This window comes from Hyperolius riggenbachi, chromosome 9 (assembly GCF_040937935.1).
Source record: "Hyperolius riggenbachi isolate aHypRig1 chromosome 9, aHypRig1.pri, whole genome shotgun sequence".
Lineage (NCBI taxonomy): Eukaryota > Metazoa > Chordata > Amphibia > Anura > Hyperoliidae > Hyperolius > Hyperolius riggenbachi.
In genome coordinates this window covers 270,886,412-270,909,827 of record NC_090654.1, presented here as the reverse complement: position 1 = coordinate 270,909,827, position 23,416 = coordinate 270,886,412, and the positions used below count along the sequence as shown (strand labels likewise).

The 23,416-nt window shown below is 46.2% G+C and overlaps 1 protein-coding gene across 5 annotated transcripts in view; it reads left to right on the top strand.

Moving 5' to 3' along the window:
- The window catches only part of EML5 (EMAP like 5), a 255,544-nt gene that overhangs the window by 83,677 nt on the left and 148,451 nt on the right, over positions 1-23,416 (top strand). For all 5 annotated transcript variants that reach the window (XM_068254559.1, XM_068254558.1, XM_068254557.1 and 2 more), the window contains exons 2-4: positions 147-306; positions 6,687-6,785; positions 9,989-10,057. In XM_068254559.1, coding sequence (XP_068110660.1) covers positions 147-306; positions 6,687-6,785; positions 9,989-10,057 — 328 coding nt within the window. The remainder of the gene's footprint in view (positions 1-146; positions 307-6,686; positions 6,786-9,988; positions 10,058-23,416) is intronic.

Below are 23,416 nucleotides of genomic sequence, written 5' to 3'. Positions count from 1 at the left end.
TGGAAAACAGTCAGAAATGCAAACAAAGACACAATTAGGATTAGGATAGTTTTAACTGGAGGTTTCATTGCTGGAAGACTAATGGATTAGTACTGCAATATGTTGTTATGAATCCTCTAACTCTTAAACTCTTGTTTGCCCCCCAGCTTGGCACTACACCCCGAACGTCTCCTGGTGGCCACAGGGCAAGTTGGGAAGGAGCCATATATCTGTGTGTGGGATTCCTATTCGGTACAGACTGTCTCCATCTTGAAAGATGTCCACACCCATGGCATCGCCTGTCTGGCATTTGACTTGGATGGGCAGGTAGGTGGTTCTTTTACATGTTTTTTTCTTTGCCTAAACGTATCTTACAACAATAAAGGTAAACAAAACACTAGAAATCGTAGATCATGACCTGTTTTCAATGCAGTTAACATTACCTATGCTAATTCATTTTGTATTCTTAACAATATCTCCTTAACCACTTAACGACCAACCGCCGCCGATAAGCGGCGGATGGTCTTTCCTGTATTTCCATGGTTCCATGTCAGTTCACGGAGGGAGTCTCCGTGAACAGCCTGCGAGCCTCCGATTGCGGCTCGCAGGCTAAATGTCAACACCCGGGGAAGAAATCCCCGGTGTTTACGTCGCACGGCGCTGCTGTCACAGCAGGGCAGTACAGGAGATCGGCGATCCCCGGCCTCTGATTGGCCTGGGATCGCCGGCATCTGATAGGCTGAAGCCTATCAGAGGCGGTACAGGAGGGATCGCGGTCCTGTACCGCCCATTGTAAGGAGGAGAGGGAGGGAAGGAGAGGGAGGGGGGAATAGTGCTGCAGAGGGGGGCTTTGAGGAGCACCCCCCGCAAAACACAAACAGCCGGCGGCGATCAGACCCCCCTCCCCAGCAGGACATCTCCCAAGTGAGGAAAAAAGGGGGGAAGTCTGATCGCCCTGCCTGGAGGCTGATCTGTGCTGGGGGCTGAAGAGCCCACCCAGCACAGGTCATAAGAAAAACAAGCGGTCCTTAAAGTGGTTAAGATCAGCAGTATAATCCTTCTGACCTTCTCTTTGCCTTTCTGATGACACCCATCACCATTTATCACACCCTCTAACATGTCCTTTTATTAGGTATAACCTACTGTGCTGCCAGCCTTCTGCACCTTTCCAATTAAACTAATCACCAAATGTTTACATGCAAAAAGGGCACCCGCAAATTTGGGTGCCGGAAATATCTTGCAGTGCTAACTCTGATAGTAAAATATTACACTGAACTCTCCCTCTACCAATACCTAACCCTAACCACCCCATTGCTTAACCCCTTCTGATGCCTAACCCTAACCTAAGACTGTGGATTATTTTGGTATGCACCTCTTTTGATAGCCTCTGCTTACCAAGAACCCCCCAGTATAGGGAAGATTTTCTCAAGTGCCCCTGTGCTACACATACACACCATTATTATTTATAAAATGTCTAAGCATTCACTGTTTCTTTTAATTAGCTAATACTAATTTGGTCTTATTTATGTATGGTTTATAATTTTCTAAAACCCTAAATATGTTATGATTAAAGGGAATCTGACCTAGTTATTAGTATGCTTGGCACTGTACATACACATCTATCTCATTATGTCACCATGATGACACCTTAAATACAAAGTCACGGATGCCCCGGAGAGAGCCCCTTTAAAGAATGTGAAGTCAAAATAAATGTATGATATAATGATTTGTATGTGTAGTACAGCTAAGAAATACAACATTAGTAGCAAAGATAGGAGTCTCATATTATTTTCCAGTACAGGATAAGTTGAAACTCTTCAGCTGTTATCTATGCAAAAGAACTTCTCTGAACTCACCGACTAATATAGTCAGAGAGCAGTGCTATTTTCTGAAGCAATTATCTCAACCTGTCTCTCACTGTTTCTTGTTTGTTTACGGTCATTAGCTCTGCTCTATTTCATAGTTTAAAATACAGAGTGAAAAAAATTGAATCTATATAACTGAATTTGAGACTCTGTTCTTTGCTACCAATGTTCTATGAATTAGCCGTACTATACATACAATTCATTATATCGTGTTTTTTTCTGCTTCAGTGTCACTTTTAAGTAAACCTTAAAGGACCACTATAGCGAAAAAGTGTAAGTGCATGAAAGCTGATAGAACTGACAGGTTTTGGGCTAGTTCATCTCAACATAGGAGAATAGTAATTTATGGCTCATTTTACTCTGGGAGAAACATACTTCTTATTTGTATGTGTTTACATGTATTTAAAATTTTACAATTTTTCATGATAGTGATCCTTTAAATCAACCTAAGGTGCCAAGTTAAAGAGGAACTCCAGTGAAAAAAAAATGTAATAAGTGTAAAAATGTAAAAAGTGCTTTATCTTCACAATAATTATGTAATTATTGCCCATTGTAAAATCTTTCCTCTCCCCGATTTACATTCTGACATTTATCACATGGTGACATTTTTACTGCTGGCAGGTGATGTCAGTGGAAGGAGATGCTGCTTGCTTTTTTTGCAGTTGGAAACAGCTGTAAACCGCTATTTCCCACAATGCAGTGAGGTTCACAGACAGGAACTGTGAGCACCATGGTCCTGACATCACACTGTGGGAGGGGTTTCACCACAATATCAGCCATACAGACCGCCCTGATGATCCGTTTGAGGAAAGGAAAAGATTTCTAGCCCCCTGTAGTCCTTCCAGTCCCTCGCTGCTGTCACAGCCTGATCCACACAGCAGCTGTCCCCTCAGAAAGTTGCATGGGTGGCCTCATGCTCCCATGACCTGTAGTGTTTTGCACACTTTGTAAAAATTGCAGTTGCGCATGTGCTGATTGCTCCCAGCTACAGGAGCAGGATTGAGCAGGTGCAAGGCCGGGGCTGCGCATGCACAGTATCCTCAGACTCAGCTGGCCATCTTTCATAGGGTCGCAGCTGCTGAATGGATCAGACCAGAACGACAGCAAGAGACCAGAAGGACTGCAGGGGGCTGGAAGAAGCCACAGGTAAGTTAAACTGGGCACTATATTGTATTTATAAAGCGCCAATATATTACTCAACGATGTACATTAGTTAAGGTTACAGACAATATTTAGGAGTGACATACAGCAATATGACAATACAGGAATACAAGAAAAACCAGATCACACAGCACAGTATGAGTACACGGTGTTGGAGGTGTGTGAACAGGTAGGAGACATAAGGAGGAGGACCCTGCTGGAGGCTTACAATCTAGAGGGAGAGGTAAGGACACGAAAGGCAGAGGACCAGAGTTCAGCTGTGGATTTAGAGCACTTGTGAGGGGTAGTAGGTCAGAGTAAAAAGGTGAGTTTTGAGGGCCTTCTTGAAGATGTTGAGGGAGGGGGAAACCCTAATGGGGGAGGTAGGGAGTTACATAGTGTTGGAGCAGCTCTTGAGAAGTCCTGGAGGCATGCATTAGATTGGGTGTTGCAGGGGGTGGTCAGGCGAAGTTCATTGGAGGAGCGGAGTGAGCGGCTAGGTGTGTACCTCTGAGTAAGATCGGAAATGTAGGTTGGACAGGTTTTGTGGACAGATTTGTAGGTCAGACACAGTATCTTGAATCTGATTCTGGACTGGATAGGAAGCCAGTGCAGGGATTCACAGAGGGGAGCCGCCCTGGTGGAGCGATGGGAGGAGTAGATAATTCTGGCTGCCGCATTCATGATGGACTGCAGTTCCACTTCAGGTTCCCTTTAAATACAGCAGAGTCCCCATTATTCAAAACTCAGGCAACCGAAAGTCTCAACTAACCTTCATTCCTGATGGATAATGGGGACATTGTTTTTTGGGTGGTTTTGTGGGTGTTTGCAACCTTTAAAATACTTACTGCCTCCAGCGATGTGTAGCAGCCATTCTCTAGGTCAGGCATGGGCAAACTTGGCCCTCCAGCTGTTAAGCAACTACAAGTCCCACAATGCATCGCAGCAGTCTGACAGCCACAGTCATGACTCATAAAGGCAAATGCATTGTGGGGCTTGTAGTTCCATAACAGCTGGAGGGCCGAGTTTGCCCATGCTAGCTCTAGCTCCTTGCACCTTCCGGGGTCCATGAATGCAAGTCGCATGTCATGTGACCCAATGCAGGTCAGCTGACACGCCGACTTCCGCGCATGGGGTATGCTGGAAAGCTGCTAGAAGCCAGCTACTCATTTGAAGTACCCCCTTGGGCACACCTACTACACATTAAGAACAAAGGAGGTAGACTACAGTGTTCTCCCCAGGTTCTTTTAGCTGGGTGCTCCACCCGGCTAGTTTTGGTGAGCACCCGGCTGTCATCAGCTCACTTCCTCCTGTGCTGTAAGCAGAATTGAGCAGAGAAGCGTCGGCCCTGCCTTCTCTCATCTCGCCCCACCCGGCTACTTTTTCATGCCGCCCAGCTACTTTTTCATGGCACCCGGCTGGAAAAAAATTCTGGGGAGAACACTGGACAATGCTCTACTGCTGATCCTCCTGCTACCTTTCTGACCCCTTCATCATGTTCTCCATAAGATTCGACTGGCCCTCTTTGTACCTTACAGCATTATGTCACCTGAGTCTCCCCGATAATGGTGCCCCACTCAAACATTCAGGGCTCAGTTCTGTTTCCGCATAGCTGGTGCTCCAGCAATGTCTATTTGCAGGTTACTCAGGAAGAAAATTCTTAAGAACAAAAAGGACCCTCTAGATAAGCTGCTCAGCAGTGGAACCGTTCCTTTCCCATAATTATTTTTAATAAACCTGTAGTTATAGCAGATTAATTGCAGCCAATACCGTTTCATCATCTCACAATGAGTCACGGTTCATTTACAAATGGCAATTAATAATTGGGGGTAATTGTAGGTCTTGGCAGGTTTCTCCTCTCATTACACACAAGTTCTGCTTAATGTAATTGGGAAAAAATGGTTCCCGCCAATACCTTCCTGTTGTTGTTTTGTTTTATAAGTATATAGAGACGAATATTCATTTGTATTTTCATCTTTAAGGACCACTATTGGGAAAAATTGAAGGTGGCCACTAATGATACAATTTGTTGAATGATCAATTACAAACGATTATTCGTATGAACGATCGTAAATGATCGTTTGGGACCACTAATGGACAAAAAACTCCTAACCAATCTGATCAGGTTAACCACTTAACGACCAGCCAACGCCGATAGGCGGTGGCTGGTCGTTTGTGGATTTCCATGGAAACGGGGCGCTCAAACTTTCCATGTCAGTTCACGGCGGGGGGCTCCGTGAACAGCCTGCGAGCCTCCGATCACGGCTCGCAGGCAAAATGTAAACATGCGGGGAAGAAATCCCAGTGTTTACGTCGCACGTAAAGGAGATCGGCAATCCCTGGCCTCTGATTGGCCGGGGATCGCCGCCGTCTGATAGGCTGAAGCCTATTAGAGGCGGTGCAGGACGGATCGCCATCCTGTACCGCCCATAGTAAGGAGGAGAGGGAGGGGGAATAGCTCTGCGGAGGGGGCTTTGAGGAGCCCCCCCCCCCCCCCCCGCTTGGCACATGTGAGTGGCAGCGATCAGACCCCCCCAGCAGGACATTCCCCTAGGGGGAAAAAAGGGGGGGGGGGGAAGTCTGATCGCCCTGCCTGAAAGCTGATCTGTGCTGCGGGCTGAAGAGCCCACGCAGCACAGATCATTAAGAAATAAGCCGGTCCTTAAGTGGTTAATGAAATTGATCCGAATTTCGGTTCGGTCTCATCAATCCGATTGGAATGATTGGAGTTTTTTGGCCATTAATGATCCTAAACGATCCTTTACAATCGTTCATACGAAGAATCGGTCATATTTGATCGTTCAGAAAATTGCATCATTAGTGACCACCTTGAGATTGTCCCATTATAGAGCTATTCCTTTTATAGGCTACATTTGTGTTGGCATTGCCAAAAGTTATTGTACAGAATGTGCAGGTTTGATTTCCTGTATTTGTTCATATGGGACTTAATAGATACATGTAATAATGTAGGATGTTTATAATACACTGATTGTAATCCGGACACTCTGTATGTATTGATGCATATCTTTGTAAGTTACATTTTTTTAATAAAATACTGAAAACACATAAATGAAGACCTTTTCTCCGAGAGTAAAATGTGCTATAAATGACTTTTCTCCTATGTTGCTGTCTCTTACAGTAGGCAGTAGAAATCTGACAGAACTGACAGGTTTTGGACTAGCTCATCTACTCATGGGTGTTTCTCAGGGTTTTCTCCATATTCAAAAGTACTTAGGGAACGGCAGTTGTTCAGTCCAACTGCCAGAATAGTGTGTGAACAGGTAGGGGGGCGGCCTACATCTTTGTATAGATCCTTTCCAGGGTGTGCTTTTGTAAAGAATAAATGAAAAATTGACAATCCCCCATGAAGAGCTGGACTAGTCCAAAAAGCTGTCAGTTCTGTCAGATTTCTATTAACTACTGTAAGTGACAGCAACAAAGGAGAAAATACTTTATAACTAATTTTACTCCAGGATTAGCATTAGATTATTATTTTAAATGTTTCCTTTCTTCACGAGAGTGGTGACCACCTTGATGGTCATTTAGAATTTGTCAGGTGACTTCAAATGCCACAGTCTTCTAAAGAATAAAAACAAAGCCAGTAAACTAAAGCATGCCTCCGACTTTCTCTACCTGTACTGCCTGTAATACGTCTCATCTTCTTATTCTTCTTTTCGCCTTTGCTCTTCCCGCGGACCTCAGCGGCTGGTGTCGGTGGGTCTGGACTCTAAGAATACCATCTGCGTATGGGACTGGAGGAAGGGGAAGCTGCTCTCAATGGCTCCAGGTCACACGGATAGGGTATGATAACCTACTACCTGTTCAGGGCGCCTTTATAGAAGGGAGTGGGAAATGTGTGTTTTATTCCTCTTCAGAAACCCGGTGGACTCTTTCTGTTGAGTTGATGCAAATGTTGTACTCATTTTTATGCAAATAAACGCTGTTTGAGAACGGACCAAACAAATTCTGTAGCCGCTTACTTTTATTTCTCTATTTACAAACTGCATACATTTGCATCAAAATTTGAATAAAATCTCTCTTTACTCTGATTATTTGCATCTCACTGACCATCCCTAGTGCTGAGCACTTTGCATTCACCAGCCAGGAGCTGTCCAGTATGAATGGTGCTAAACACTCTGCATTCACCAGCCAGGAGCTGTCCAGTATGTATGGTGCTGAACACTCTGCATTCACCAGCCGGGAGCTGTCCAGTATGTATGGTGCTGAACACTCTGCATTCACCAGCCAGGAGCTGTCCAGTATGTATGGTGCTGAACACTCTGCATTCACCAGCCGGGAGCTGTCCAGTATGTATGGTGCTGAACACTCTGCATTCACCAGCCGGGAGCTGTCCAGTATGTATGGTGCTGAGCACTTTGCATTCACCAGCCGGGAGCTGTCCAGTATGTATGGTGCTGAACACTCTGCATTCACCAGCCGGGAGCTGTCCAGTATGTATGGTGCTGAACACTCTGCATTCACCAGCAGGGGAGCTGTCCAGTATGTATGGTGCTGAACACTCTGCATTCACCAGCCGGGAGCTGTCCAGTATGAATGGTGCTGAGCACTCTGCATTCACCAGCTGGGAGCTGTCCAGTATGTATGGTGCGGAACACTCTGCATTCACCAGCTGGGAGCTGTCCAGTATGAATGGTGCTGAGCACTCTGCATTCACCAGCCGGGAGCTGTCCAGTATGTATGGTGCTGAACACTCTGCATTCACCAGCCGGGAGCTGTCCAGTATGTATGGTGCTGAACACTCTGCATTCACCAGCCGGGAGCTGTCCAGTATGTATGGTGCTGAACACTCTGCATTCACCAGCTGGTAACTGTCCAGTATGTATGGTGCGGAACACTCTGCATTCACCAGCTGGGAGCTGTCCAGTATGAATGGTGCTGAGCACTCTGCATTCACCAGCCGGGAGCTATCCAGTATGTATGGTGCTGAACACTCTGCATTCACCAGCCGGGAGCTGTCCAGTATGTATGGTGCTGAACACTCTGCATTCACCAGCCGGGAGCTGTCCAGTATGTATGGTGCTGAACACTCTGCATTCACCAGCTGGTAACTGTCCAGTGTGTATGGTGCGGAACACTCTGCATTCACCAGCCGGGAGCTGTCCAGTATGTATGGTGCTGAACACTCTGCATTCACCAGCTGGTAACTGTCCAGTGTGTATGGTGCGGAACACTCTGCATTCACCAGCTGGTAACTGTCCAGTGTGTATGGTGCTGAACACTCTGCATTCACCAGCTGGGAGCTGTCCAGTATGAATCGTAATGAATACTTTGCATTCACCAGCTGAGAGCTGTCTCCAGGTCGGGACACCAAAGTCCCCAGGGCTTCTGCAGCGCATTCAGCTGACACTCTCCTGCATCGGTCTGTGTGCCAAAATCCGACATGTTCGATTGGGATTCAATCGGTAGTGTGGTCGATTTTGCATTGATAACTGCAAAATTGACCACACTACCAATCGAATCCCGATCGGACATGTCGGATTTAATAGATCCAATCGAACTCGATCAATTGCGCGCAGAATTGCATGGTGTAGAAGGTAATTAATACTTTTAGCCATAGACCCTGAACAAGCATGCAGATCAGGTTCTCTGACTGAAGTATGAATGGTTTAGCCGCATGCTAGTTTCAGGTGTGTGATATTCAGATACTACTGCAGCCAGGGAGATCAGTAGGGCTGCCAGGCAACTGGTATTGTTTAAAAGGAAATAAATACGGCAGCCTCCATATTCCTCCTTGCTTCAAGAGTACATTAAAAAGAATCTGTGATTAAAAAAGAAGTGCTCCTGAAGGGGTACTTACCTTGAGGGGGAAGTTTCTGCCTCCTAATGAAGCTTTCCCCATCGGCAGTAGCCCTGATCCAGCGCTCGTTCTTCTTCCGCAATCCGCTGACAGGCTTGTTGGGGGATGTGTGCCAGTGCAATAGCGCCTGCAGCACCCGGTGATATTTAGCTTTTGGATCCAGTGCAGACACAGTACAATCTTCCCCGTCGGGCTCCGGCAGAAATAGCCGAACCTGATCAGGCCCGCTCTACTGTAAAGACACCAATCGCTGTGCAGTACAGCGGATCCGATTGGGCTGGGCTATTTCTGATGGAGCCCGAGAGGAAAGAAGGTGCTGCACCTGCACTGGATCCTAAAGGTAAATATTGCTGCTTACAGCTGTCCGGGGGTATCCAGCGCTGGATCAGGGCTACTGTGGAGAATGGGGGAAGACTCATTAGGATCCAGAGGCTTCCCCGCAGGAGAGGACTGGCCAGGGGGGAAGGGGGGAGATTTCCCCCCAGGCTGCCTCTCATTTAATGATTTAGGGCTGGCCGATCCACCAACCGCTTCAATCATTATTATCCAATTGGATGAAAATCTGTGCCGCCACAAGCATGCTTAATCAACAATTTGACTTATTTGGGTGGAAAGTAGTTCAATCTGAAAACAAGGGAAATCTCGGGCCGATGTGGTCGTGAAGTGCGATAATAACAAACTATGAACGCAATGTAAACCCCAGCTGTTGTCCCTCAAAATGTATTATGTGCCCCACGGTGCCTGTGCACTTATACTTTACCTGTCATGCTGTCCCTCTAGTATCCTTGATGTTTTTCTGCATTGGTGACCACATGACTACCGGTGTATAGCATGTGGGGCACGTGTGAAGTCATTTGGGCTGGGGCTGCCATGCAACTGGGCCTTTAGTTTGTGTTTTCCCTCCAGGCCAAAAGGTCCCAGTCCTCCCCTGCTTCCCCGTCCCGAGGTAAGTACCCATAGGGGCACATTTTTTTATGACAGATTCTCTTTAATTATTGATAACTGTCAGTTTGATTAATAAGCTGTCGGATAGTTTTGAAATCTGCATGCAAGAAATCTTATTGACTCACTAATAATTAGCCCTATGTAAAATCACCTTATCCCTAGCTGTGAGATGTGCTGGCGTGAAAAAATGAATAGACCTGTTACGGCTTCTCCTCTGGACTTATCTGTCATTTTATTTCAGATTTTTGACATCTCCTGGGATCTCTATCAGCCCAACAAGTTGGTGAGCTGCGGCGTGAAGCATATCAAGGTACTTACGAGTCATTTTCCTGCACAGCCTGCACACATATTGGCAGACACCTGAGGAAGGGCTGCGCCCGAAACATGTCACGTGTGTGTGCCTCTGCATGCTTTTCAATACAGTTATTTGTTGAAGCCAGTTGTATGCCGTCTCCATTGGTGCTATTAGTACTATGGTTGTGCAGGAGTGGTGTACCTGCAGGAGGTGGGCACCGGCACGAGGGTCTATCTGTAGGCCTACAAGGTGGGTGACGTGTGAACACTTAAACACATATTGGGCTTGTAGAAAACAGAGGCGCCAGCAGGATAAAAATTATCTAAAACTTTAAAATGCTTGGGAGGCAGCGGTGGACTTGCCTCCAAAAAGCAGACACATTAACTGTCAATTTTGACAAACAAATTTATTGTAGTAAAATCCCCAAAATAGATGCAACGCCTTGTATCCCTACCCTTTGCCTGATGAAGCAGGTTAAACCTGCGAAACGCGTTGCATCTATTTTGGGGATTATACTACAATAAATTCGTTTGTCACAATTGACAGTTAATGTATCTGCTTTTTGGAGGTAAGTCCACTGTTGCCTCCCAAGCATTTTAAAGTTTTAGATAATTTTTATCCTGCTGGCTCCTCTGTTTTCTACAACTTTGCATTGTATCCACCTCTGGTGGAAAGGTGACCCACCTCCTTCTTTTCCGACCTACGGAGAGCGACATCTTAATCCTGAGTGGGGACAGGTCTAATCTCCTCACCTGCCTATACAGTGGTTGCCTGGATGGTAATCCTGGTTTGTGAGTATTTATTCTCACACTTTACTATTCTTCTAATTTTCAGTACATACTACACTATATTGGGCTCTCTGTGTTTTTCTTTTTTACATATTGGGCTTGATTCATGAAGCTGCACGGCGAAAGCAGAGCAGCTTAATGAGAGGAGCGCAAGCTCAGAGCACGCTATTCTGCGGTAGTGAATCTACCGTGCGCTGGTAACTTACTGCATGCTCCTTGTAAATAACGGCCATTCCACTCGTCCAGCCCTGAGCCCCGTCAGGTCCAGTGGCTTTCTAGGATGTGGTCCCGGTGGTTTGATTGGCCCAATAGGCTATCAGCACACGCTGCGCTGCACTACCGCAGCATAGTGTGCGCTGAGCTTGCGCTACTTTCATTAAGTGCGTAGCTTGATGAATTAAGCCTATTGTTCTTCTCTCCGGTAGGACTGACACTGTACTCCTTTTACCGCATGGGAATTCACATTAGAATTTAGCGTACATGAAATACGGGCACCAAGAAAAATCGGGTGCAGGGAAACTGCCGAAAGTAGATTATCAGCATAGTTACAGTTATTCCACTGTATAAAGCGTTAATTTTTGATAGTAAAATATCAGTAATTGTTACCGATATTTTACTGTAGCTAAACCTAACCCTACCCGCACACTGAACCCTCCCCCCTAACACCTAACCCCAACTGCCCCCACCCCACACAAACACCCTTTCTGACGCCTGACCCTCCAGGGTACCCCGCCCACAAACCCCCTTTCTGACGCCTGACCCTCCAGGGTACCCCGCCCACAAACACCCTTTCTGACGCCTGACCCTCCAGGGTACCCCACCCACAAACACCCTTTCTGACGCCTGACCCTCCAGGGTACCCCGCCCACAAACACCCTTTCTGACGCCTGACCATCCAGGGTACCCCGCCCACAAACACCCTTTCTGACGCCTGACCCTCCAGGGTACCCCGCCCACAAACACCCTTTCTGACGCCTGACCCTTAAGGGCCTCCCCGCCATGCACACAAGCACTCTTCCTGATGCCTAACCCCAACTGCCCCCACCCGACACGAACACCCTTTCTGATGCCTAACCTTAATAGACTCAACTCGCCACCCCCACAGCACGCACAAACATGCAAACACCCTCTCTGACGCCTAATCTTAATGCCCCCCCCCCCCCCCCACACACACACACACACACAAACACCCTTCCTAATCCCAAGTGCCCTCCCCTGCACAAGCACCCTTTCTGACTCATAGCCCTAACCGCAAAGCCCCCACTTGCAGAAACATCCTTTCTGATGCCTAACCATAACTGCCCCCCCCCCCCACACACACACACACACACACTACACACACACACACACAAACACACTGTACACACACACACTACACACACACACACACACTGTACACACACACACACACACACACTATACACACACACACGCACACACACTACACACACACACACTACACACACACACACACACACACACGTACACACACACACTGTACACACACACACACGTACACACACACACTGTGTACACACACACACACACACACACACACACTATACACACACACACACATACACTATACACACACACACACACACACACTATACACACTACACACACACACACACACACACACACTTTACGACTCTCTGACTGCACACCCGTGGGGAGAAGATGTGCATTTTACTTAAATGATATTGCATTGGGATAAAGACGCTGGGATAACAATATGGAGTTTGAAAACAGATATTTATTGTATGATATGCCTCGGTTTTCGGCTAATCTCCATGAAGGGTCACTGAAATCTTGATACGACTCTGTGTGTGTGTGTGAGGGGTAGGCTGGCTGTGTGATCTGTAGTGCAGACACATGAACAGCAGGGGGCGCTCTCCACAGACCCAGCTACTTGAGTAACATTTCACTGCACTGTTTACTCTGAATAATTGAAGATATTGGATGAATTATTTACAGGAAGGATAAATATTTAAATTCACGCGCAGCCTGAGTGTCCCCGAGAGGTCAGAAGGAACCGTTTTCCGTATTAATCTCTAAACTGCGGGATGTGAGGCGATTTATCTGACCAGACGTGTTGCGTTTCATGCTAATGAGGGCTGCGGTCACCCCGGAGTGGTGACATCACATGTCCTGGTCACAGTCACTGGAATCCCATTATCAGCTTTGTCGCAGCAAGGACACCCCTATAGGTGGGGAGCTACCAGCCTTATTTAAAGGAAACTTACATTGAGAGGTTATGGAGGCTGTCAAATGTAAAACCTTCTAAAAATATCAGTTCCCTAGTTGTTGTGCTGATCTTCTGCAGTTGCATAGGGAGCAAGTGCACAGCTGATTGGGTCAAGTATAGAGCATGCATGCAGCCAGCGAAGTCTAACCTGGAACAAGCACGCAGCTAGTAGTCACGCCTGGAACAAGCATGCAGCCAATGGAGTCCAACCTGGAACAAGCAGTCGCACCTGGAACAAGTATGCAGCCCGTGGAGTCGCACCTGGAACAAGCATGCAGCCAATAGTCATGCCTGGAACAAGCATGCAGCCAGTGAAGTCACACCTGGAACAAGCAGTCGCATCTGGAACAAGCATGCAGCCAGCAGAGTCGCACCTGGAACGAGCATGCAGCCAATAGTCATGCCTGGAACAAGCATGCAGCCAGTGGATGTCTAACCTGGAACAAGCAGTCGCACCTGGAGCAACTAGTGGAGTCACACCTGGAACAAGCATGCAGCCAGCAGAGTCACACCTGGAACAAGCATGCAGTCAGCAGTCATTCCTGGAACAAGCATGTAGCCAGTGAAGTCACACCTGAAACAAGCATGCAGCCAGCAGTCATTCCTGGAACAAGCATGTAGCCAGTGGAGTCACACCTGTAACAAGCATGCAGCCAGTGGAGTCACACCTGGAACAAGCATGCAGCCAGTGGAGTCACACCTGGAACAAGCATGCAGCCAGTGGAGTCACACCTGGAACAAGCATGCAGCCAGTGGAGTCACACCTGGAACAAGCATGCAGCCAGTGGAGTCACACCTGGAACAAGCATGCAGCCAGTGGAGTCACACCTGGAACAAGCATGCAGCCAGTGGAGTCACACCTGGAACAAGCATGCAGCCAGTGGAGTCACACCTGGAACAAGCATGCAGCCAGTGGAGTCACACCTGGAACATGCATGCAGCCAGTAGTCACGCCTAGAACATGCATGCAGCAAGTAGAATCACACCTGGAACAAGCATGCGACCAGCAGAAGCATCCCTGGAACAAGCATGCAGCCAGCGGTGTAAACCCCTGGAACAAGCATGCAGCCAGCGGCATTACCCCCTGGAACAAGCAAGCAACCAGTGGAATCACTCCTGGAACAAGCATGCAGCCAGCACAGCTTCAGCAGGCGGAACATGCATGACTGTCACTGCCTGCCTGCCTGCACACAGTCAGCTGCATTGATCACACACAGAGGTTGCGGCTGGCAAGTTGCGCGGCTGTATTTGGCGTTTCGCTCAGTATAAACTCTCCCCTCCGCACTGTATACAGAAGCTCTCTTGAAGCTGGAGTGGCGTTTTTAATGCTCACTCCTGTGAAGTGCTTTCCCGCGGCGGAGTGGATGGACTCGCCACGAGCGCGTTTATCCATCTCGCTGAGGCGGCGCGGAGATGAAACAGGCGGTGGAATAGATTGTTGCTGGGGCGCGCGGTAATGGCTTTCATGCTCCAGAATTCTCATCTGCCATTATCGGAGCGGCGGAGGGTCAGGTGAGGAATTATGCGGAATACAGAGCGGGCCGCCGGGGGAAGGGGGAGGGGCGGGCTGCGTGACCTGCAGTAATGGAGTTGTCAGTAACGGAGGACAGATGAGCGAGCATCCAGATACGCAAACTGATCATCGCAGAGGTCGCCGGCTGCGTGAGCTGCAGTCTATATAAGCTGTTAGTGTGCTTAGTGTACTTACACTTTGAGGCTACGTTTCCACTAGTGCGGTGCGATTCTGTTGTGGAAAACACGTAAACGAATTTGCATGCGGATGCAAATTTGTATGCGTTTGTACGCAAATTAATTAATGCAAAAACCCGTTAAAATTTGCGTATTTTTGTAAGTATGCGATTTTAACCATGTCAGTATCTGTGTGCTTTTACATGAATTTTACGTGAAAATGTATGCGAATTCGCATGGAAAATTTGCATGGCGAAAATGCATGCGATTTTCCAATTAATTACATTATAGGCGACTCGCACACTAGCCTTGCGGTGTGCAAATTCTGATGGCTCTGCTGTGCAGACTTTTTCTGCACACCACACCGCGCAGATTTGTGGGCTAGTGAAAACCGGCCCCTTGACTATTATTGGCTATGCGAATCTGCATGCAGATTCGCTCTAGTGGAAACGGACCCTAAGGGGCAACTGAAGCTAGAGGGATATGGAGGCTGCCATATTTATTTCCTTTTAAAGTGAATGGGTACTGTTTTTAAAATAAAAAAGTCAGATACTCACCTAAGGAGAGGGAAGGCTCGGTCCTAATGAGCCTTCCATCTCCTCTCCTGGTGCCCGGTGAATCCTCCGTTCAAATCCCCCACCGCGGGGACTTCGGAAGTCTTCGGGAGCACTTGGGCTCCCGAAGACGGGCCGCTCCATACTATGCACGCACGCGCGAGTGTGTCATAGACCCGCGCGAGTGTGTCATAGAGGGCACTCGCGCATGCGTAGTATGGAGCGGCCCGTCTTCGGGAGCACGAGTGCTCCCGAAGACTTCCGAAACCTCTCTTCGGCGGCTGAAGTGGCAGTATTTGACCGAACTGGTCGAATACTGCTACGGGGGATCTTGTGCGGGGCCCGGGCACCGGGAGAGGAGAGGGAAGGCTCATTAGGACCGAGCCTTCCCTCTCCTTAGGTGAGTATCTGACTTTTTTGTTTTTAAAACAGTACCCATTCACTTTAAGCAATACCAGTTCCCTGGCAGCCCTGCGGATCCTCAGCCTCTAATCCGTTTAGCCATTGCCCCTGAACAAGCTTGCAGCAGATCAGGTGTTTCTGACATTATGGTCAGATCTGACAAGATTGCTTGTTTCTGGTGTTATTCAGATTCTACTGCAGCCACATAGATCAGCAGGACAGCCAGGCAACTGGTATTGTTCAAAAAGGAAATAAATATGGCAGCCTCCATATCCCTCTCACTTCAGGTGTCCTTTAAAAGTGCCTGTACATTTCTGAATTTTCCTGTCCGATTGACCGTTTGTTTCAATTATTTTATCGGATCAACAGAGAATTGATTATGTCCTATTCTGCTCGATCAATGGAAAATGGCCGATATCTGCACGAATTGACTTACTCGATTGAGCAGGAAGGAAAATATACTTGGCTAAATATTCCATTTAGCTTGGCACTTGTATTGGCCTGAGGAAGCGGGCTTGGACCTGCGAAACGCGTTGCCTGTGCTATACATAAATCTTGTTTATTACAAAGATATGTCGTCATTGAGGTAAGCTACCTCAAGTTTTTGTCAATTTTAAACTGTTTTTAGATCCTTTTATCTACTATTAGGGCGCCTCTTTACAATTGTCTAATACTTTTCAAATGATTACAATCAACACAGAATCGATTTTTGGTTTCAGATCATGAAGGCCCAACATCGACTTGTGAAAGAGAATCGCATAGGATCTCACTTGCAGTGTGTGGGACGCTATTTGGTTAAATTTTGATAGCGCTGCCTGCGACAGAGAGTGGTTAACCTACCTATGCCACCGCCTATCGCCAATGCGTTCCACTCACTGTCCACATAACGACTACCTTCCGGGTTGAAGCAGGAAGTTGTAGCGGCATAGAAAAGTTAACCCCCCCTGCCGCAGGCAGCACTATGCTATTTAAATTTTGATTACGATTAGCTACGCACTCGGAGCTGCCATCAGTACTGCAGACATCTGATTGGTCATACATCGCACTGCTTCACTGTTGGGTTTTTACTGGTCGATGCATCACGAATCTCCGCGACTCCCTGCCTGACGCATGGAAATTCACTTACACTCCAGTCCTGTTTCCTTCCAATAAACTCTCCATAAATCGACTGGTTGTTTATCAAGGTTATTGATCAGCAAGATGACTGAGGATAGATTTCCATTGTCCTTGAATAGACAGTGTAAAACGCACAGCCCATAAATCATCCCGGCTCATAGGAACTCGTCCGCCCCTATTGCCTTGTGACAGAGCTTGTGATTCTGGACAGAGATGGATAGAAGAGTGTTAGAGGCCTGTGTGTGTTTATTGCTAGGGAGGCTTTACAGTGGACCTGAACTCTTGCACAGGACAGAAGGAAAACATAGAGAAAGGCACCCTGTATTATATATTTAGAGAGTTTAGCCTGTCTAGTTCCCCCTCATCTGAGACTAATCACAAGTTGTAATTTTAATCAGCTGACTGCCACGGCAGACAACTCATTTGTAAACACAGGATGTTAACAATATGTCTGCTTCCTTGAAAGCAGGAAGTGGATACACTGCAGATGTATTGCAGGATTTGTATCAACTGTAACAAAAACATGTTTTTCTTTAAAGGACATCTGTAGTGAGAAGAATATGGAGGCTGCCATATTTATTTCCAGTTATGCAATACCAGTTGCCTGGCAGCCCTGCTGATCTATTTGGCTGCAGTACTGTCTGAAAGGAATAACACTAAAACAAGCATGCAGATAATCTTGTCAGATCTGACAATGTCAGATACACTTGATCTGCTGCATGCTTGTTCAGGGTCTATGGCTAAAAGTGTTAGAGGCAGAGGAGCAGTCAGTAGGATAGCCAGGGAACTGGTATTGTTTAAAAGGAAACTAATATGGCAGCCTCCATATCACTCTCTTTACAGTTGTCCTTTTAAGGTCATTATGCTGTTGCTTATCTTTTAGAGCAGAGAGGAAATTCTGAGTTCAGGTTCACTTTAACTCTTGCTGTGAAATAATTTGAATAAACATTCCTTTGGATACTGAAAGGTTTTTGATCTTTATAGTAAATAATAAAATTTTAAATAAAATATATAATGTATTGTGCTTGTCCAAAACCTTTTTATCTGATGGTGTAACACCCCATGTCTAGTCAACTGTAAAGCACACCTGAAGTGAAAGGGATATGGAAGCCGCCATATTTATTTCCTTTTAAACAATTCAAATTGCCTGGCTGTCCTGCTGATCCTCTGCCTCTAATACTTTTAGCCAGGCGAAACCCCTCCCACAATGTAATGTAATGGCCGTGGCCCTGACAGTTTACTGTATGTTAGCCTTGGTGCATTGTGGGAAGAAATGGGAAGAAATGTCTCCAGCGGAGGCAGTGGCGACAGGCATACACTCGCCTCCGTCTGTCTCCCCTGTAGTGTAACTGCTCTGCACTTCCTGCTTCTCCATTTGGGCTCTAGTGCTTTTTGTGAGGAACAGGAAGTGTAGAGCAGCAACAGTACAGAAAGGACAGATTGACCTGCAATGCCTGGAACTCAGAGGAGGGGAGTGTCTGCCTGTCACCCCGCCTCTGTAACGCTGGGGGAGGGTCATTAAGGGCACCTCTGACTTCTATAATGGGGGAAAGGGCAAGGTGTCAGTGGTGCCCCCAGGTTACTTTTGCCCCGTGGCCTTATTGTAGCTCGAGCCGTCCCTGCTCGGGGTAAATGGCCCCATGTCCTCAGGAAGGGATATTTTGTGTAAGAAATGCGTCATTGTCTCCCCCGTCCTCCGGGAGTCCCGGAACGATTTGTTGCTGCTCTGTGTCTGCTCAGCTTCTCTGCTGCCGAGGGCCGCTCTGCAGATACTAATCCATTTACCTCTTATTTCAGTGGGAAATGGTTCTTACTTAACGTAATTACCTCCAGGCCAGTTGCTTTGTTATGGGGTTGTAATGAATTATGGTGAAGGGCGAGTTCTGTCCTGGAACAACTCAGTTCTGTGCTAGGAATACTGCAGAGCTGCAGCTCCTGCCTGTCCACGGCACCCCCCTCCTGCAGCTCCTGCTTGTCCCTGGCGCCCCCCTCCTGCAGCTCCTGCTTGTCCCCGGCACTCCCCTCCTGCAGCACCTGCCTGTCCACGGCACCCCCCTCCTGCAGCTCCTGCTTGTCCCTGGCGCCCCCTCTGCCTCCAGCAGCCCCGCCTCCCTAGGCCCGAAGGATGCTGGTATATCTCTCTCGGGGCTGGAACACACTAGAGTGATTTCTGAGCGTTTAGGGAGCGATTCAAAACGCTAGCGATTTCCCTAAACGCTCGGCTAATGTTAATGGATAGGCCAAATTCCACTAGAGCGATTGTGATTAGCAAAATCGCTATCGCAGGACATGCAGCATTTTGGTGGCGTTAGCATTTCTGCAATGTAAAGTATATAAACGCTGGCGTAATCGCTCATAAATCGCTACACATAGCGATTTGTGTGCGATTTTTAAATTACTGCAAATTGTAAAATAAATTATAATAAATTGGAAGGACCAATCAGGATTATTATAAACACAAATGGCAAATCGCTACAGAATCGCTCGCAAAACACTTACACTTTTTACAATCGCTAACAAAATCGCCAGAAAATGCTCATGAAATCGTTTACAAAAACGCTCATTAAAAATGCTAGCGATTGTGAAAGCGATTTGCGTTTTGTAGCGGGTTACAGGCCTGAACACGATGATAGCTTCAATGTAACCGTGAAGTGAACCCGAACAATATGAGCTCAGCACATGGCCATAAAGAATATCACCAGATGTTACCTTCTATGGAAACCGCATGGCTATAGCCACTAATGATACAATGCTGAACGATCAATTACGAACGATTCTTAGTATGAACGTTTGGGAACACTAATGGGCAAAAATCTCTTAACCAATCCGGTCAGATTGATGGGATCAAGCGAAAATTCGGATCAATTTCATTAATCTGATTGGATTGGTTAGGAGATATTTGTCTATTAGTGGTCCCAAACGATCATTTACAATTATTCATACGAAGAATTGTTCGTAATAGATCGTTCAGCAAATTATATCATTAGTGGTCACCCTAAGACAGTGATCTGCAAACTTGGCTCTCCAGCTGTTAAGGAACTACAAGTCCCACAATCCATCTGCCTTTATGAACCATGACTGTGGCTGTCAGACTCGCAATGCATTGTGGGACTTGTAGTTCCTAACCAGCTGGAGAGCCAAGTTTCAGATCACTGCCCTAAGAGATATTTTTGTACCTTTCCTACAGTGTAACTTTTCAAACATCAGAGAAATGCTCAAGAAAAGTTGTACTGAATTAAAGAGGACCTGAACTCAGAACTTCATCTCAGCTCTAAAAGATAAGCAACATCATAATTACCTTTAAAGAAAAACATTTCTTTGTTACAGCTGATACAAATCCTGCAATAAATCTGCAGTGTGTCTACTTTCTGCTTTCATGGAAGCAGACATAAGGTTAACATCCTGTGTTTATAAATTAGCTCTCTGCCAAGGCTGTCAGCTGACACAGCTAAGGGATTAAGGTACAAATTGTGCTTAGTCACAGATGAGGGGGAATTAGACAGGCTAAACTCTCTAAATACACACAGGGTGCATTTCTCTATGCTTTCCTTCTGTCCTGTGCAAGAGTTCAGGTCCACTTTAACTTAAAGAGAAACTCCGACCAAGAATTGAACTTTATCCCAATCAGTAGCTGATACCCCCTTTCCCATGAGAAATCTATTCCTCTTCACAAACAGACAATCAGGGGGCGCTGTATGGCTGATATTGTGGTGAAACCCCTCCCACAAGTAACCCCTCCCACAAGAAAAGTTCGAACTTTTGGCAGCTTCCTGTCTGTGAACCTTGCTGCATTGTGGGAAATAGCTGTTTACAGCTGTTTCCAACTGCCAAAAACCTTGCAGCAGCTACATCACCTGCCAGCAGTAAAATGTTCACTGGAGTTCCTCTTTAAGAGGAACCGTAGTGAAAATAACATAATGAATTAAATTGCTTATTTTTTCCAATATTCATTTATACTGTAGATTATTTAGTCAGTGTTTGCCCATTGTAAAATCTTTCCTCTCTCTGATTTACATAGTTACATAGTTATTTTGGTTGAAAAAAGACATACGTCCATCGAGTTCAATCAGTACAAAGTACAACACCAGCCTGCTCCCTCACATATCCCTGTTGATCCAGAGGAAGGCGAAAAAACCCTTACAAGGCATGGTCCAATTAGCCCCAAAAGGGAAAATTCCTTCCTGACTCCAGATGGCAATCAGATAAAATCCCTGGATCAACATCATTAGGCATTACCTAGTAATTGTAGCCATGGATGTCTTTCAACGCAAGCAAAGCATCTAAGCCCCCTTTAAATGCAGGTATAGAGTTTGCCATAACGACTTCCTGTGGCAATGCATTCCACATCTTAATCACTCTTACTGTAAAGAACCCTTTCCTAAATAAATGGCAAAAACGTTTTTCCTCCATGCGCAGATCATGTCCTCTAGTCCTTTGAGAAGGCCTAGGGACAAAAAGCTCATCCGCCAAGCTATTATATTGCCCTCTGATGTATTTATACATGTTAATTAGATCCCCTCTAAGGCGTCTTTTCTTTAAAATAAATAAACCCAGTTTATATAACCTTTCTTGGTAAGTGAGACCTTCCATCCCACGTATCAATTTTGTTGCTCGTCTCTGCACCTGCTCTAAAACTGCAATATCTTTTTTGTAATGTGGTGCCCAGAACTGAATTCCATATTCCAGATGTGGCCTTACTAGAGAGTTAAACAGACATTTATCACTGGTGGTGACGTCTTTAGTTCTGCCAGGTGCAGCTCTGCAAAATGTTTGTTTACTTCTATGCACACAGGGAGATTCTGCTTTCTTGGCAGTTGGAAAAAGCTGTCATTTCCCACAATGCAACAAGGTTCACAGAGAGCAAACTGCAAGACCATGGTCATGACATCACACTGTGGGAGGGGTTTCACCACAATATCAGCCACCCCCCCCCCCCCCCCCTTCCCCCTGATGATCTGTGCAAGAAAAGGTAAAGGTTTCTCATGGGAAAGGGGCTATTAGCTACTGATTGGGAGAAAGTTCAATCCTGGGGTAGAGTTCCTCTAGAGGCACTATAGTGAAATATAGTAGAATATTATTCAGGATCTATATCTATATATGGCTGTATATTGGTATGTAGCCCCGCCCTCCCAGTGATGCTTAGCCTAGGCTGTTTAACTATGCAGAATTCTCCTCCCAAAGTATTCTGGGAGACCAGATATTATTTTTCACTGGCGTTGCTATTCTCAGAAACTAACATTCCGCAGAGATCATCTGACAGGATTAAAGATGTCGCCACTCGTGACGCCTTTCAGAATGTAAATCAGGGTGAGGAAGAATTTTACAATGGACAAACACTGACTAAGGGCTGGTTCACATAGACGTCTGTCGGCTTCCGGCGGCTGGAAGCCGCGTCATCCTATGACGTTTTGTTCGGCGGCGGCGGTACGGCGATCGGTGGCTTCCCATTGCGATCAAGGTTTTTGTCTCTGCAAGGGGACATGAAGCCGCGGTGGCTAGGCAATCCTGGATGCCGTATGCATCTTCTAGGGCCGGCTGAAACCACGCGGTAAATCGGGATTGGAGCGCCAAGCGTCCGTGTGAACCAGGCCTTCATCATTTATAAATTAATATTTGGGAAAAAAATATGGAATTTTATTAATTATCTTTTTAATCTATTTTAATTACAATTTCATTTGGACTCAATTCAGTAAGATCTGTTGAGTACAAAATAATTGGTCAGTAAAATCCTGCACTCTGTAATTTGGACTTTTTTTTCTCAAATTCACCAAGATTTTTACACCTGCGGTAGTAGTTTGGTAATTTCTGAAAAACATTTTTATTTTATCGAATGGAGAGAGATCCGAGTGTGTTCCCGTCAGCCCAATTGATGAAAAGTGGCTGATATCATGTGCAACTGACCAGCTTACTCGATGGAGCAGGATGCAAGATATCTGTCGATCGCACAGGATTCGGCTACAGTTCACTTGTCATTCGATCGATGCTGAACCGATTTTGCATTCGGAGTATGGAGACACAACATCTGTCAGATCAATTAGCGAAGGTGAATCGCATAGGATATCGCTTGTAGTGTGTGGGCTACTAGTTGATCTACTTTTGATCAAACACACTGAAGTTGATCGCCCAATTAAGTCAATTGCTTAGTCGATTGAATCAGAATTGCTAGATCTATGGCTACCTTAAACCCCGGGAAAATTTAGTAGTAATATTGGTAATAACAGAAGGCAGTGATATTAAGGGAAATGGAGGCTGCCATATTTATTTCCTTGTAAACAATGCCAGTTGCCTGGCAGCTCTTTTTGATATTCTGGCATAAGTAGTGTCAAAACCTCGGAACAAGCATATGGCTAATCATAGTCAGCTAATCGAGTCAGCTGAGTCAGAGTACCTGATCTGCTGCATGCTTGTTTAGGGTCCATGGCTATAAGTATTAGAGACACAGGATCAGGAGGACTGCCAGGCAACTGGTATTGTTTAAAAGGAAATAAATATGTTAGCCTCCATATATCCCTCTCACCTCTGGTTCCCTTTAAAATAGTGGAAACACAAGATTCTTCCTGTTTTAATGCATACAATG